The sequence below is a fragment of the Hippopotamus amphibius genome, chromosome 5 (assembly GCF_030028045.1).
Source record: "Hippopotamus amphibius kiboko isolate mHipAmp2 chromosome 5, mHipAmp2.hap2, whole genome shotgun sequence".
NCBI classification, from domain to species: Eukaryota; Metazoa; Chordata; class Mammalia; order Artiodactyla; family Hippopotamidae; genus Hippopotamus; species Hippopotamus amphibius.
The window spans coordinates 169850983-169868721 of record NC_080190.1 but is presented as its reverse complement, the minus strand read 5'-3'; the positions used below and the strand labels follow the sequence as shown (position 1 = coordinate 169868721).

At 46.8% G+C, this 17739-nt stretch overlaps 1 protein-coding gene across 1 annotated transcript in view; it reads left to right on the top strand.

Moving 5' to 3' along the window:
- The window catches only part of FAM135B (family with sequence similarity 135 member B), a 169538-nt gene extending 152062 nt beyond the window's left edge, over positions 1-17476 (top strand). The window contains exons 12-19 of the mRNA XM_057735971.1: positions 840-2841; positions 4741-4907; positions 9730-9821; positions 10841-10938; positions 12189-12340; positions 15003-15113; positions 16750-16863; positions 17271-17476. Coding sequence (XP_057591954.1) covers positions 840-2841; positions 4741-4907; positions 9730-9821; positions 10841-10938; positions 12189-12340; positions 15003-15113; positions 16750-16863; positions 17271-17476 — 2942 coding nt within the window. The remainder of the gene's footprint in view (positions 1-839; positions 2842-4740; positions 4908-9729; positions 9822-10840; positions 10939-12188; positions 12341-15002; positions 15114-16749; positions 16864-17270) is intronic.
- Positions 17477-17739: the final 263 nt, after the last annotated feature.

The window sequence follows — 17739 nt, the reverse complement described above, 5'->3', positions numbered from 1 at the left end:
GCATCGGTGTAATGCATTTCTGACACTAATTACCCAGTATTAGGTCAAACTTCACAGGTTAAGGGCACTGTCTCTGATACGATTTTCCTTCCTTCACATGCCAGCCGCAAGCTCGGGGCTTCTCAGTCCTCTCAGACTTCTAACCAACTGACCACCAATCCAGGGATTCCCACAACCCCCTCAGATTTGATAATTTGCTGGAACAATTCACAGAACTCAGGAAAGGGCTATAGTTATTATAGTTTTATTATAAAGGATACAAATAAAGGCCAGGCAAAAGAATAGACTCATAGGGCAAGGTTGGCAAGGGTCCCAAACATGAAGCTTTTTTACCCCCAGGACTGGTATTCCCGGTATATCCATGTGCATTGCCCACCAGGGAAGCTTACTCAGTCCTCCGTGTCTTTAATTCTTGTTGGGTTTCATAATGTCGGTGTGATTGATTGAGTCATGGGCCATGTGATGGAACTCAATCCCCAGCCTCTCTCTCATGTACTTTGTTCTGCTGGTTGTACTGATGTCAGCTGGTTCAAAGCCTCACTCACCTAATCACATGGATGGTCTTTCTGGCTTGGCCAGTCCCTCGTCCGGAGTCACCTCCTCAGCACAGACTATCAAAGGACTCACCAGGAGTCAGCTTGTTAGCATTAGCTATCAGGACCCACCATGAGTAATTGACACTCCTATAATTTGGGAAATTCCAAGAATTTAGAGGTGATCTCCCAGGAAGCAGGAACAAAGTCCAGACAAACTGTTTATTATACAATCGCGCATTTGGATAATTTGCAAACATGGATTCTTAAGCTGTAACACATTTCCTTTCTTTTTTCTTTTTGTAGGGCATAATTTGAGTGGTTACCCTAATTTTGATGTTCCAGTCACAAGTCCCACAATAATGAACCTAAGTGACAGAGAGGAGAACCACAATGTAAATAGAAAATCATCTTTGAGGGAAGACCTTGTCCTGCCCACCATGAAACCACCCCAGATGGACTCTGATGACGAGGTTATTAGGTGTACAGGGCCAGACGAGAATGTCACCACACTGAGTCATAGGGACGTGTGCTCGGAATCTCAGGTGTATCTGACAATTGGTGAATTCCAGAACAAAGCAGGCTTGCCTGCAGGTGAACGTCAGACTGGCCGAAGGTCTGATGTTGCAACGCATCTGCCTCCAGGTGAGGACCTGGCCAGGAGGAGGAGTCCTGGTCCAGGGGACGGCCAGGCCCCAGCACTGACCTACATTGATGTGAAGTTTAGCAATAAGAACCCCTGCAGAGCTGAACCCGCAGTGGTCACCAGTGCCCAGCATGAGAGCGGGTGCTTTCGAGATAGCGATGAATTAGACAGAACCGGGCGAAGCAAAGGAGTAGCAGATAGAAGTCATCACAATAGCATCTCTTCAGAGAAGACCATACTCCATGAGCTAAGTACTCTCGGAAAGGGAGCAGACCAGGGAGGCAAGATGGTGCCACTGAGTCTGAAGCCCCTTCCCTCAGAGCCCTGTGATCCACTGAACTCTTCCTTGAGGGATCCCTTGGAGGTGAAGGCTTCCCCAAAGGACCCTCACACAGAGGAGCAGGAGGAAGTGTCCATACTATCTGCGGTCATCAAGAGGTCCTCTTCCATCATCTCTGATTCAGGCATTGAGAGTGACCCAAGCTCTGTCGCCTGGTCCGAGGCTCGAAGCAGAGCCCTGGAGTTACCTAGTGACCGGGACGTCTTGCACCAGCTGGTTCGAAGACACGCCCTGCACAGGAACTCGTTAGAGGGTGGACACACAGAGAGCAATACGAGTTTGCCAAGTGGGATCCAGGCCTCTCTCACCTCCATTAGCTCTTTGCCTTTTGAGGAGGAGGAGCGGGAACTGGCGCTCACTAAGTTGACCAAGTCTGTATCTGCGCCCCAAATCAGCAGCCCCGAGGAGTCTGCTGAGGATGCAGATTCCCTAGGGCCAGGGGGAGGTCTTTGTGAAACTTCGGCTGTGCACATCACGAGCACGGATCCCTCAGGACACCACCTTCTACAGGATGCTGGGGTTGACTATTCCCTTGCGGAGGTAGTTTCAGATGCTGACAGCCAGCAGGGCCCTGGTTACATAGACATCCCCAAAGGTAAAGAGAATCCGTTTGATCCTCAAGGACCCTGTTGTCTTGATGGCAGGACCGATAACCCTCCAGGTGTTGAAACCAAAGTTCTCAGTTTAAAAATACCACGCATCTTAGCACTTGAAACCCCTAGGCACAGAGCTTTTCCTGGAGAACTCATGGAGACCCCAAAGGGCATGCCTAAAGACTCTAATGTGGGGGAGAGAGCTCTTTCCAACAGCAGCATCTCGGATGCTGAGCGTTACACCCACCATAAGGTGCCTGACGTGAGCTGTACATCAGCTGCTAGAACTATCGACCCGGATTCAACAGGTGAGCAAAGCAGCTCACCCGGCAGCATTGATGAAACAGTGCTTCGTAGAGGAGCCAAGGCCCTCCCAGAGGATGGACCTGCAGCGGACACTGTGTGCTCCACTGTGACTCACTCCATTCACTCCCAAGTTACGGGAAACCAAGAGCCAAGGGCAGGCCCCTCCAGCATGGCATCCCACCTGACCTCTGCAGAGACCTTCTCTCTGGACAGCCTGAAAGCTGTTGAGGTCGTCAACTTGTCTGTGTCTTGCACTGCCACCTGTCTCCCTTTCTCGTCTGTGCCCAAGGAGACCCCCGCCAGGGCTGGATTCTCTTCCAAACAGACCCCATTTCCCATCACCCATCAACCTTTGGGTTCCTTTGGAGTAGTTCCTAACCATTCTAGCAAGTCGGAGGAGGAAATCAGTGAAAGGATGTTCAGGTAGGTTTGCTGATGGCTAACCTATCCCAGCACCATGTTTTAGATTTTTCCACGTATTTCTCAATTTCATGCATACTATTTCAAAATTGTGATATCAGTTATTTTCTGATTTACACAAAGTAATTATATTCCTATCATACCAGTCAGGAATGTAGAGCAGTGTAAAGAAGTAAAAAATATCAATAAGCCCATCTCTCAAATACAGCCCCTGTGTAAGTTCTCCTATACTTTTTCCTATGTGCATCTCTATGTATATATTATTAATTTGCAAAAGTAAGATAATTCTTTACAAACTCTAAGTTTTTCCAACTTAATATATTGGAAACATCTTCCTATGTTCATAAATCTATTTTTGCATTACCACTTTAATGTTTCAATACTATTCTGTTGTATAAATGTACCATGATTTATTAACAAAATCCTTTAGAGATAAAACTTAAATGCTTTTTTTTTCAGTTTTTCTTACGATGAACATCTATCTTATGAGTGTCATTGTACCTCTGTCTTTGTACACTTCTTTAAGAGCCTTTTGGGAATAAGACTACTAAAGATTTTCTTCCTAAGCCCCTTTTGTCTGGTTCTTAAGTTTATCGTTCTTTTTGAAACGTCAGGATACATCCCTTTATCCTTGTATTGGGTTTGTATTCATACTACTCCCTCACCTACAGACTAAGTATTTGGTTACGTATACTATAGCATCATTTAAACAAAGTATCCCATCTCATTCACTTGTTCAAAAGATGCTAAACTGTTACCCATTAATGACATCCCCAGAAGAAATTGCACAGGCAGGTAGACTTTGGATCCCATGTTTTACAAAGACTGTTAAGTACCTGTTATATGCCTATGTCATCAGTTTAAGCAGTGCATAGCAGGCACTGTCCCATGCCTGGCCAGTGTTGTCCTGGTTGTAACTGTGCTCTCAGTCTAACAAGGAGATGGGGAGATGGCAGAAGCAAATGAGGGCAGTTGAGTAAATGGGATGGTTCCTGTGAGAAAGAGAAGGACCTCATTTGGCTGTGGGGCAGTGGTGATGGCCAGGAGAGGCTTTTTAGAGATGACACCTAAGCTAAGGAGAAAATATAAGACATCATGTTGATGATACTGGTGGTAATGAAGATACGGCTGGTAATAGATCACATCTTTTTTTTTTTTTTTTCACTATTTAATCTGTTTCAAGTACTGTTGTAAGCATCTTGCATAGATTATATCACTTAATACACAAAATAAAGACAACTTTATGAATTCAATAAGGGTGTTATTCCCCTTTTTCAAATGAGGAAACTGGAATGCAGGGAGGTTAAGTAGTTGGCCCACAGATAGAAAGTGTCAAAGCTCAGATTCTGACCTTGGAGGTCTGACTCCTGAGTCCATGCTCTTAATTACCACCTTGTCAGGTAACCAGGCAAAGAACATGATAACCATGTGGAAAAGGTGTTTCAGATAGATAGACCGAAATGCACAAAGGCATGGAAGTGAAGACAAGAGACCTAACGCATGCAGGGAATTATGAGAAATGTGTTCTTTTTGGAGGCTGGGAGATGATGCTGGAGAAGTAGATGTGGGCCAGGTTAATAAATTTCACTCCCGGAAGATCCCTTAAAGATTGTGTGGATCCTTGGAGCTGGTTGGAGTCTTAGAGGTTCTGTTCAATGCAGGAACCACATCTGCAGAACCCAAGTCAATACAGCCGTTGGGTTTCCTGGGTTGCTTTCCTGCCTCCTTGTTCGGAACAAAGCTTCCCTCACTAGCCCCTCTCATGAGGTCCCACGTTCAGCCTTGGCAGCTTGGCAGATGCTTCTTTGTAGACGTTCATCACTCCTGCATCCCAGCTCAACTCATCTCCTGTTCAACATGGAACACAGAGCTCGGCTTACAATTAATTAGTGTATTCTCCAGTTTTTATCAGGCCAAAGAAAGATTTAAAAAAGAGCTGAAGATTGATGGATTTCTGTACAGTGACTTATCTGTACTAGCTTCTGACATGCCGTATTTCCCACCAGAGGAAGAGGAAGAAAATTTGGAAGATGGGATTCACCTGGTAGTCTGTGTCCACGGCCTGGATGGTGAGTTCTAGTTTCCTCAACATTTTGTGCTATAGACAAATGATCATATTTATGAATTAGTTTAGATAAGGGCTTATTCAACAAATGTTCAATTAGCAAATGTGGACTGATAGTAAGTATGCTGGATATAGGAAAATGGCATGGCCTTGCTCCCAAGAAAAAGATCTCTCTGGCAAAAACCAAAAAAATATATTGAGTTAATGAAATACACAAATACATGAATTAATGCAATAGAGGAATGAATGGAATGAATAAATCACATCCACTTTATATGGACTCTAATGTGTAACTAAGGGTCTGAGACATGAAAGGGCTTCTCTAGGGCTTCAATGGAGATGAGTAGCAAAATCTGTGGTCACATTCTCCTTGTGCTGATCTTGTTACTATCCGTAATGTTCCTCACTGCTGGTGCTAACGCATTTCATTGTCTGCATCAACTCCTGGCTGTATGCGTTGCATCCCAGGACTCTAAGTCAACAGGTCTGTTTAGTGACGTGTCAAAGAATCCAGTGGTAAATCACCCATTGTAGATGGTGATGATGGTGATGATGATGATGATGGTAATAATGGTGATGATGATGGTGATGGTGATGGTGGTGGTGATGGTGGTGGTGATGGTGGTGATGGTGATGCTGGTGGTGATGGTGATGATGATGGTGATGGTGATGATGGTGGTGATGGTGGTGATGGTGATGCTGGTGGTGATAGTGATGATGGTGGTGATGGTGGTGATGGTGATGGTGATGATGGTGATGGTGATGGTGGTGATGGTGATGATGCTGGTGATGGTGATGGTGGTGATGGTGTTGGTGGTGATGGTAATGATGGTGGTGATAGTGGTGATGGTGATGATGGTGGTGATGGTGATGGTGGTGATGGTGTTGGTGGTGATGGTAATGATGGTGGTGATAGTGGTGATGGTGATGATGGTGGTGATGGTGGTGATGGTGGTGATGGTGGTGATGGTGCTGGTGTGATGGTGATGATGGTGATGATGGTGGTGCTGGTGGTGATGGTGATGGTGATGATGGTGATGGTGATGGTGATGGTGGTGATAGTGATGGTGATGGTGGTGATGGTGATGATGCTGGTGATGGTGATGGTGGTGATGGTGTTGGTGGTGATGGTAATGATGGTGGTGATAGTGGTGATGGTGATGATGGTGGTGATGGTGGTGATGGTGGTGATGGTGGTGATGGTGCTGGTGTGATGGTGGTGGTGGTGATGATGGTGGTGATGGTGGTGATGGTGATGGTGATGATGGTGGTGATAGTGGTGATGGTGATGATGGTGATGATGGTGGTGATGGTGGTGATGGTGGTGATGGTGATGGTGATGGTGATGGTTGTGATGGTGATGATGCTGGTGATGGTGATGGTGGTGATGGTGTTGGTGGTGATGGTAATGATGGTGGTGATAGTGGTAATGGTGATGATGGTGGTGATGGTGGTGATGGTGGTGATGGTGATGGTGTAATGGTGGTGATGGTGGTGATGGTGGTGGTGATGGTGGTGATGATGATGGTGGTGGTGGTGATGATGGTGGTGATGGTGATGATGGTGGTGATGGTGATGATGGTGATGATGGTGGTGATGGTGATGCTGGTGGTGATAGTGATGATGGTGGTGATGGTGGTGATGGTGATGGTGATGATGATGGTGATGATGGTGATGGTGATGGTGGTGATAGTGATGGTGATGGTGGTGATGGTGATGATGGTGGTGATGATGGTGATGATGGAGGTGATGGTGATGGTGGTGGTGGTGATGATGGTGATGATGGTGATGATGGAGGTGATGGTGATGGTGGTGGTGGTGATGATGGTGGTGGTGATGGTGATGGTGATGATGGTGGTGATGATGGTGATGATGGAGGTGATGGTGATGGTGGTGGTGGTGATGATGGTGGTGGTGATGGTGACGATGGTGGTGATGGTGATGATGGCCAGAATATATACATCACCCACCAGAGGCCAAGAACCATTCTAGTTGCTTACTGTATATTAACGTGGTTGACCCTAACAACAGCCGTGCAGAGTAGCTACTATTATTACCCCCATTTATAAATGGGGTAACTGAGCAAGAGAGCAGCTAAGTAACTCATATAATGTCCCACAGCTAATGTGATTGAGTCAGGATTAAAACCCAGCTGTCAGGTTCCTGAGTCCATGGTTTCATTTTACCTTTTAACAACAAGCTCATCTCTACCCCCACCCAAACTTCCATCCACATCCTTGAGTCATCTTAAAATCTTACTAGGTCCAGTCATGCCATTCCATTACTGAAAACCCCCCCTTTTTTTTAGTAGCTCTCAGAGAATAAAATAAAATAAACTCCTATTTTAGAAAGCTTAGAAAACTCCCAGCATAAAATGTTCTTTATGTCTGACCCTCCCCATTCTCATTTCCTGCCCTTTCTGCTCTTCCCTCTTCCAGTTGCGCGAGTTTACTCCCATCTCCAGGGACAGGGACCAATTCACACCACTGTATCTTTCTCACGCTGGACTTTTTTTCCAGCGAGCTTTCCTCTCTCTGCACTGACATCAGTGCTTCACAAAGTTCAGCTGTTCACACATTCCCTTCCCCATATTTACTCTATCCACATACCTTGTACTGTAATTTTAAAATTTATATTGGAATGGGCATACATTTTGAATATATTTATTTAAAAATTAAACTTCAAATCACACCACAAATTAAATACTAGACTCATGTGCCACATACAGAGAGTAATACTAAAAATAATTAATATAAAGAAAATAAGTTTGCTGAAGTTTGACTTGGGCCATTGTTAGAAGACTCTAAGCTTGAGATTCACTTTCTCTTTTGAAAAGTATTAAGTTGTTGAAGACATGTTTGCTTTTAACTGGGACTTGCAATTGGAAGGATCTCAAGAAAGACAAAGGATAACCTTCTCACACATCCTGTGTATTTTTAACACAGGCCCTGTGGTCTGGCATGACTAGTATGCATTTCTTACTTATCTGATATGAAATACAATGAGATAAGCCTCTCAATCTCTTTGTGAAAATAAGAAATCTGGTCAGGTCGCAGACTTTTATTTTTTCCATCCTACAAGTGGGAGAAGAGGAATATTACAAAGATAGAGCGGCTTCATTGATATTTGTGCCATGTCAGAAAACTGAGCTGTCAATCACAGAGTTGTCACTTGGGGATGAAGTCATCAAAAAGACAACCAATAACAAAGCACACGTTTCTTTTGAAGGTGACTTCTCTAGTTCAAGGTCCATATGTCTAAACTTTACAGAGTTTTACAGGGTCCATTTGTTCAAATTCCACTTCCAAGGATATATTGATATTAACAGAGAACTGCAGAAATTGGTAATGGTTATGGCTATTTTCCCAACTTTTCATGTTGTGCCCAAAGCCCAAGATTTATATTCTTGTAAATGGCCTCAATGGAACATATTATCAAATCTTATTTTCTGAAAAAAGTTTTAAGTTGCAGGAAGTTCTTTGTTGCTCATTATCTGAAGGAGAGGGACCAATTGTCATCCCTTACATAGACCTCTTATGCGTAATATAAACACACACACACACACACACACACACACACACACACACGTATTTGAGGCCAGGTCCTAGAATGTCATTAGGTAGTTTTAAATAAGAACAACAGGACCAAAGAGACTACTTTTATTGTCAGAAGTGAAAGGAATGAATAAAATTTAACTTAATAAAAATGGAAACATTTTCTAAAAGAATGTGAGTATTTTATAACTATAGTCCTGCAAGTACGGGCATGTGCTCTGACGAGCCCTCATCGTGGGTGGTGTTGATTTTTATTGGGTCATCCTTGAAGATTAGGGAGATTCTTTCAAATATCTTCAGTTCTCCCATATTCTGTGTGGCACCTGCACCAGCCTTTGAATCACTTGGTAGTTTCATAAAGGAGGATATAAAATTGGTAGTCAACTATATCACTTCTAGTTTCCAAACTGCTTTGAAACGATGGTTACATGGTAAAGTAGGTCACTATATAGGCACATAAACAGCTTCTGACTTTCAACCCTATAGGGATCCCTTTGAGGAATAGATTAAAAAATTCATTAAGCTACAACTGAGCCCCATGGCCTGCATGAAATTTACCCCTAACCATACTTGAGTATGAAGCTTATTCTGTTATATCAAATCCATTTTCCACATGATTTTTATTTCGGAGATGCATTCTTTGTGCCTCTGCTGTTGGCAGCAGCCTTAAGTCCTTAAGCTCTTCTTCCTCTGCCCACCATGGTCACTCTGGCAGGAGGTACCCACGGAGCTTGCACTTTCCTGACTCTGGTTCCCAAGGGCAGTCTTTATGCTACTGTAGATAACTATGCTCTGACAGGCCTGTTTGAGGGACTTCCTTGCTGACAACCTATATGTGGCAGAACTAGTCTTTGTATTAAGGATGCGATTTGAGAGGGGACTTGTAGATGTCACATCGTGGCACATCACTGTGTCATCTTTAAGTGACACCACTTGCAGAATGTCCTGAGTAAACAGAATTGGCTGTGGAAGAAGGGGGAGGGGGAGTGTCTCCAACCGTTCCTGTGTACAGAATGTTCACAAGCCACATATTTACAGATCAGGGAAGAATCCCACGGAGGGAGGATGAGCAGACAGGCCATGACCCTGGTGGATGGGAGGAGGGGGCACATGGGAACTGGTGGGTTGGACAGGTTTTAGTTGCTTTTATTATTGATTTAATGAAATGATGGGAAATGGGGAGGATGGGAGAGGAGTGAGAAGTAAATCTATGTGTGTCAGCTTTTATATGATTCATTGTGGGTCTGTGGTGGGGTTATCTGTGGTTTTTAGGGAACAGTGCGGACCTCCGGCTGGTAAAGACTTTCATAGAACTGGGGCTCCCTGGAGGAAAACTGGACTTCCTCATGTCTGAAAAGAATCAGGTATGACAACATAAGCATCAGAACTGAAAGAATCCCTGACTCAAGTCTTGGGCTTCCTAAAGTCACCGTGATGGTTTATGGCCACACAGATGGGAGGGGACTTTGCCAAGGAACACTGGCCAGGACCTTGGAAGGTCTGGAGAGCTCATTTTATATGGGTAGCAGGAAACGGCAAGAAGGGGGAACATGTGAGTCTGGTGACTGGGCCTTTGGACGTCACAGGTCGTAGGTTGGTGACAGCTCGGCGCATAAATGACTGTGCGTCCGTGGGTCTACACTGGGAGAAGAGGGTTGTCACTGGCATCTGTGTAACCAGTGGGCTGGATTATGGCCTTTTCATAGTCAGAGGTAAACTGTGGGGCCTTTGCCATTTCCGGTCTCGAGCCTTAATGGGGTGTCAAGGTAGATGAGAACTGGAAGATTCCATGACCCAGAGGTGGGGCTGGGTGGAATGTTGTCACTGAGTCCCACCTCACGGGACTTGAGATGGGTGAGGCTAAGCGTTCTTTGGAGGCAAAGCACTGCTTATAACTAAAGGGCCCCGTGACCACGGAAAGGGAGAGTCGTACAGAGAACAGTCAACAGGCAAACACTGGAAGGTACGGTCTCATTCCTCCTCTCTTCGTGGTCGGTCCTGTTGCCTGTTCTTTGACACTTGGTCTGTACCAGGCCGTGCACTCTGCAGGGTGAAGGGGTATAAATGTGAGGAGGAGGAAGGAGAATCATTTTGAGCTTCTACGATGTGCTGAGCACTTGGCACCTGCTTCGTATTTAATCTTCACAACCGTTCTGTGAAGTGTTGACACCATTGTCTCCCCATGGAGTCTGACTGGAGAGCCCCAAATCGGGGGCTCCTTTCTTGCTGTTAAATCCCAATGTGCAGCCCTAATGTCAGGCATGGGCACACTCCCAGGAGGCGCCGTGATGGTTCATGGAGAGAGAAGGGCTTGTGCACAGAGCCTGGCCTCGCACGACGCTCCCCCCACCCCCAGCACCCCACTTCCTCTCTCTCCTTCCAGATGGACACATTTGCAGATTTCGATACCATGACTGATCGGTTACTGGATGAAATCATTCAGCACATCCAGCTGTACAACCTCTCCATATCGCGAATTAGGTAAAAGGAAACCACAGGTAGTTAAAGCTGGGGGGATGGGTACCATTTTTAAGCGTTTGCTGTGTACAAGCTCAGCATGATGCCTTCTGTATACCAGTCTGGGATAAGTTAACTTGGGACTTTTAAGGGAGTAGATTACTTTCAGAGCGGAAGTGGGGACCGGGGCTGCTTGACTCATCCATCTCTGTCATAGCAGGTGTGTAGGAGAAAAAACAGCGTGTAGCTCAGTAGAAAGAGAACTGGACTTAAACAAATATCCTAGGTTTTAAATTCTCATTCTTCTAACACTCACAAGTTTGTGTCCTGATTCTACCATATAACCTTTCTACATCTCTGCGCCTCCGTTTCCCCATCTATTAAGTGGAACCAGCCCTGAGAGGATGCAGTCGCCTGCCCAATAAAAGGGTTTCCATCAGTGCTAAGCGCGTCCTTGCGCTGTAAAAGACAACTTGACCTAAATGTTGAAACAATTAAGGTGATGGCCCATAGCTTGTGTCTCTCGGGCACTTGCAGATGTGGACACAGTGGTGATTCCTCAACACCCATGAGACATTCAAGCCTCTAAAATAAACTATCACTTCTTCATTTCACAGACGACGATTCAGAGGTTAGGTAAAAATGAAAGGATCCACGTGAGAAGAGCTAGGGAACTCAGCCTCTCATATAATAGGGTTTTGATAAGCAATTATTTAAGTTGAAAGTGATGATGTGTTGGGTCCATAGATCTTCGAGCAGCAGTACAGCTGGAGCCGAGCATGTGCGGGGGAGCTGAGTACTGGGTGAACGAGGCATCAGTAAAACTGGAGAAGCAGGCAGAAGTGGGGGCACACGTGGCCTTGTAAGCCTGGCTGAGGAGCTGGGTTTTTACCCTGTGAATGACGAGTAGGGTTCATTGCTCAGATGTGAATTTCAGAAAGGATCCGCAGGTGCACAGAGACCAGAGGGAGGCATAGAGACCAGAACTGGGGGGAGGAGGCTGCTCTGATAGCACAGAGTGGGGAAGATGCCCTCCCTTCTCTTTTGACCACACTGGGCTCAGAGCTTCCCTCATGAAGGCCCTATTTGGGACCTCATGTGGCCAGCGTTTGGAAACCCGACGGGGATGCATTGTGGCCCCTACTTCTCCCTGCTGGTTCCCCTAAATGCCGGGGAGGTGGAGGGTGGCTCACCTACGGGTGCTCCTGGTGCAGCACTTTCCTGGCAGCCGGCCTCCCGCTGTCCCTCACGTGGACCCCTCTGTCTCTCAACAGCTTCATTGGCCATTCTCTCGGCAACATCATCATCCGGTCGGTCCTAACGCGGCCCCGGTTCCGGTATTACCTCAACAAACTCCACACCTTCCTGTCGCTGTCCGGGCCTCACCTGGGGACCCTGTACAACAACAGCACCCTGGTCAGTACAGGTAAGACTCTCCCCAGCCTCATCATCCCTCCAAGTTCATTCAGGGCCCAGGGAGGGGGAATCAGAGATGGATGCTCTTCCTGGGGGAGCCTTGGGGCTTTGGAGCCCCTTCACAGCACGAGATAGTGGAAGGAGACCCGGGCGCAGAAAGATGGTATTTTATTTGTGGGCTGAGGGATTAGATGAGATGTTTCCCAAGGACTCTTCTGCTTCAGTTTTCTGTGAATAAAAGATTGAGGAGATATAAGGGTGTGGAGGAGAGAGCATGGGTGTCTCCATCCGTTCAAGCTGCCGTAGCAAATTGCCGTAGACCTGGGGTGGAGGGTTGGCTTATAAACAACAGATATTTATTTGTCACATTTCTGGAGGCTGAAAGCCCAAGATCGAAGCATTGGCAGATTAGGTGTCCGGTGAGACCCCACTTCCTGGTTCATAGATGGCCGTCGTCACACGGTGTCCTCGCGTGGAGGGAGGGTCAAGGGCACTCTGCAGTCTCTTTCTTAAGGGTGCTAATCCCGTTCATGAGGGCTCCTCCCTCATGACCTAATCACCTCCCAAAGGCCACACCTTCAAATGCCATCACATGGAGGGGTTTAGCTTTCAACATGTGGATTTTTGGGGAAACATTCAATCTCTAGCAGTGGGCTTCGAATCATGTCACTTCCATGACAAGCCGACGTTTACATTCTAACCCAGACGCTCGAGGAAGACTCTGACCAGGACATTTAAGCTCTATGCTACTTATTTCCTTATTTGTAAAATGAAGCAAATGTGTGTATGCATTATGTTTGTGTATACGTATGGATACATGTGTGGTAAACACACGTGTGTGTGTATGCCTATCTGTAAAAGTGTATGCTTATTTATGTATATATACTTGTGTGTACATATGTGTGTATATATATACGTCTATAAACATGTATATTATATTATATTATATTGGGTGTGCAGGTGTGAATGTGTGTATCATAGAATTGCTGAGGATTAAACAGGAGAGGGAAAAAAGAAGGTAACATGTATGGAAGGTGACCTATAGCTGGATTCTGAGCGTCTCGTTGGGACAACCACACAGCCGCAGCTCCAAGGCTCTCACGGTTTCCTCTGTGTTGTGAGAGAGGCACATCATGAAGGGTAAAGCAGTGAGACTCTGTGAATCTTCGAAGATGAGCAGATTTTCCAAGACAGCGAATGCTAGGATGAGTTTTCTGCACAGAAGAAATAGTGTATTTAATAACCTGGAGCTCAAGGTAATCAGCCAACCGCAGGTGGCTCTCTGTGACAGAAATGCAAGGTGCCCTGGAGGTGCAGGGTGGCCCCAGCACTCTCAGCAAGAGCCCGATGAGGAGGAGTCTCGTATGACGTGAAGGGGTTAGAGTTGCCCCGTGGACCGTGTAGATACTGCTAACGGGGGTGGCGACTGTGGAAGTGACACGCTTTGGTGTAGGCAGCCCCAGGAGGTCATTGGCGCTTGTATGATAATAAATCGTTTATTAAATCATATTCTTAACAAGGAGTTCAGCAGTTCCCAGTGGCCCCAATCCATTTCGTGTTATCCAGGGTCACCCCAATAAGCCCCCCAGCCCTGCCTATCTCCTAGCTCCCCTATACCTGCCCTGCACTCAGGGCAGCCTGGGCTGCTTCCTGTCCTCACAGGAGGGGTCGGATTTGTTTGCTTCTGTGTTATTGTAGGACATCACTTGGGAACCTGAGTGATTTGACACACTGATACGTGACACATGAAAGTCTTTTCCTCTGTCACGCTGTCTTACCCCGCAAACCAAGGAAGCCATTTTTGAACAGAAGCAAATTATTTAATCCACATTTTTTCACAATAATGAAGTAATTTTGCAACACTATAAAGAGCTGAAAGATGAGGCATTACCAATAACCCTTCCCGTCTAGCATACCGAGGGTGATTTCGTGTGGTTCACTCCCCTTAGCTTTGCAGGCATGCACATTTACACGGCAGTACTCGTAATATATATACAACCTGTGTCTTGTTTATTTCCTTGCACTTTTATCAAATTCATTTCTTTGTGCCTGTGACATAACATTCATACTCATCCGTGCTAATGTCAGCGTAACCGTAGTAAATGGACAGACTTCAAGATGAAAGGTTGGTTTTAGCATTTCCATATCCTAAATGAGTCTGTAAGGAGCATTCTTATATACTTTTTTTTTTTTTGTATTTAAAGCCTGTTTCCTTAGACTAGATTTATGGAAGGGGATTGAGAAATCAAAGAGTTTGGATAGTTTCATGACTCCTGAGGCCTGTCTCATAAGATTTTATATCTCTGCTACCAGTACATAAGGATACAAATGTCCCTCTAGGGGACTTCCCTGGTAGTCCAGTGGTTAAGACTTCACCTTCCAATACAGGGGATGTGGGTTCGATCCCTGGTCGGGGAGCTATGATTCCACATGCCTCGGGGCTGAAAAACTAAAATATAAAACAGAAGCAATATTGTAACAAATCCAATAAAGATTTTTTATTTTTTTTAAAAAAGATCCCTCTAACTTCCCAAGGATTTGCTAAATCGCGCACTCTCATTTTCAAGTTCACTAAAAACCAGAGTTTAGTGGTCATCTTTCCCCAATTATGTTCTGTTTTCTTTTTGTTGGATGTGTTTGACGTGGGGTGGGTTTGGTTGTCATCTTCCTAGGCTTGTGGCTCATGCAGAAGCTGAAGAAATCCGGGTCCCTTTTGCAGCTGACCTTCAGGGACAACACTGACCTGCGCAAATGCTTCCTCTACCAACTAAGCCAAAAAACAGGTGGGTGGGTCCCCTGCAGTGCCCGGGCAGCGATGAGTGGGGGCTGGAGAGCCAACCCCCCAGACCCAAATTAGAGGCAAGGCTACATTAATTCGCTCATAGAAGGATGTCAGCAGGAGGTACAGTGTTATGCAGCCTCCTCAACTCAAAGAGGCCAACAGCTACCCGAGAACCCAGCCGTGCCTGGACCACCTCCGCCATGGCCTGGAGATGGTATCACGGGTGACAGCCAGGTGTGTGCGATGTCATCTCTACAGTAGAGCAGTAGCCTCCACTGCCCACCAAGCTTTTAATGTCCTAACTGAACAGGCTCCAAGGTCTGTGTGCCAACTCACAGCTCCTTCCCCCGGGTGCAGATCCACCTACCAAATGGGCAGGTGGACGCTGTCCATTTCTGTTGACAGTGCAGGGGGAGATGGAGGTCCTTCTCGGCAGGCCTGAGATCACATCTTCACCCACGCTCCATAATGAGGAAGCACACACAGGTGTCGAAGACACTACCTGTCACGGGAGTGAGCAGGACACAGCAGTGACCTCGTGTCCACGGAGGAAGAGGAGACGCCGCCCCACTGTCCTGATCAGTCCTGCTGAGCAAGCGGGCCTGGCCCAGGGTCTGTCTCATGGTCCACAGTCTTCCATTAATTTATAAACACTGACTCTGATGGTATCTCTACCTTGTTGAGTGTGAGCCCGGCGTAGCCCTGGACTGATGACAACCTTGGTCAAGTTCCTTACCCACGTGTGTCTCTGTGTGCTCTGCTGAGCATGCAGGGTTATCCTCCCATGGGGAAGTGAGGGAAGAGGCTTGGGTAGGGGGGCAGTTGAACCACAATGTGGTTGCCCCAGAGATCTCAGTGGGCCCCACCCACTAGGAGCTTGGGAGCTGGGCTGGCCCTACAGAGTTATCCTGATGGAGGGCAGAGGGCTGGTCTTTATACCCCTTGCCCTGTGTCTGCTGGTCACTGAGTCCAGCCTGTCCCAGTGGTCAGGTCTTCAGCTGTGATCTGAGATGAGGAGACCCACTTCAGTGGGGGCGTCCCCTGTAGGGTCCTGGGCTGAGAGCTGTCGGGTGGAGGACCTGGGCGGAGCACTGCAGCACCTGGAGACCTCTGATGGGCTCTGGGGACTGAAAACACAGGCTGTGATGCTTCATTTGGAAGATCCCTCTGCCTCAGTGCAGGAGACTCATTCCAGAGAGGCGAAGCTACCTGCAGGGAGATGAGGTCAGAGGCTGTTTTCCTCAAGCAGATGGCATGACAGGGCCGGAACGAAGGGAGCCGTGATGTTGAGGGAGGAGGTGCAGAATACTAGGTTCACTTCCTTATGAACTCCTTAACTCTTCCCAGCCCAGAAAGGCATTTTTGTCACTTACGTGTTATCTCCCACTGTTCAGGGTAGCGAGCTCTGTGTCTCCTTAGCTTCCGCAGCTGATGGGGACAAGGTCATCACCTTCCCTCTAACATGCAAATCTTTTTTCAACCTCCCAGACCAGGAGGTCCTTATGCAGTGACTCAGCCAGTGTGTCTGGTGTCTTCTCCCTTTTCCTCTCTCCGGGGCAAGTTTGTAAAATGTATGCAAAGCAGAGACTGTAAGTTGAAACTACCTGGGTAAAAAGCACCCACCTGCCTTATTGCAGGTCTGCAGTATTTTAAAAACGTCGTGCTGGTTGCTTCTCCCCAAGACCGCTATGTGCCATTTCATTCAGCCCGGATCGAAATGTGTAAAACTGCCCTCAAAGACAGACACGCAGGTGAGCCACATTTCTTTTTCTCCTTTCCTTTCCTTTCCTTGTTTCCTTTCCTTTCCTTGTTTCCTTTCCTTTCCTTGTTTCCTTTCCATCCCTTCCCTTCCCTTCCTTTCCCTGCCCTTCTCTTCCTTCCCGCCCTTCCTCCTCCCTCCCCTCCCCCTCTTCCTCCTCCTCCTTCCTTTTCCTCTTCTTCTCCTTCTCCTTCTTTCTCCTTCTCCCTCTTCTCCTCCTTCTCTATTTTAGTGACTTTCTGATTTAAAAGCCAAAGGAGATCATGAAGGTGACCATACCTACTAGGGCACATCAGCTGTTCTGCCCAGGACCAGGAGCCCAACACACACCCAGTAGTTTTCTCTAGATTCCATTGCTGAATTCTGCCCCCACCTCCTGTCCATCTTCCTTCCTTGCAGGACCCGTTTACGTGGAGATGATCAACAACCTTCTCCGCCCTCTGGTGGACGCCAAGGACTGCACTCTGATTCGACACAACGTGTTCCATGCCTTGCCCAACACTGCCAACACCCTGATTGGCCGAGCAGCTCACATCGCCGTGCTGGACTCCGAGCTCTTCCTAGAGAAGTTCTTCTTGGTGGCGGGACTCAACTACTTCAAGTAGTGGCTTTGAGGGAGCGGGCCTTGGGGAGTTCGCCAGAAACGTTTAAGATCCCTGAGAGCTCTGGCTGAGACATCCTTTTATAGACCTCTGTCATTCCAGGGTGGAGCTCAGAGAGGAAGGCTCTGAGGGATGGAGGGTGGGGTGGGACCGGACCTTTGAGGTGCTTCCATTTTGGAGATCTGGGAAAGCTGAACCAATAGTGTAAGAGACAACAGACTTTGCCTGAACCTGTCTAGCCACCTGGAGTCTCATTCAAGATGCTT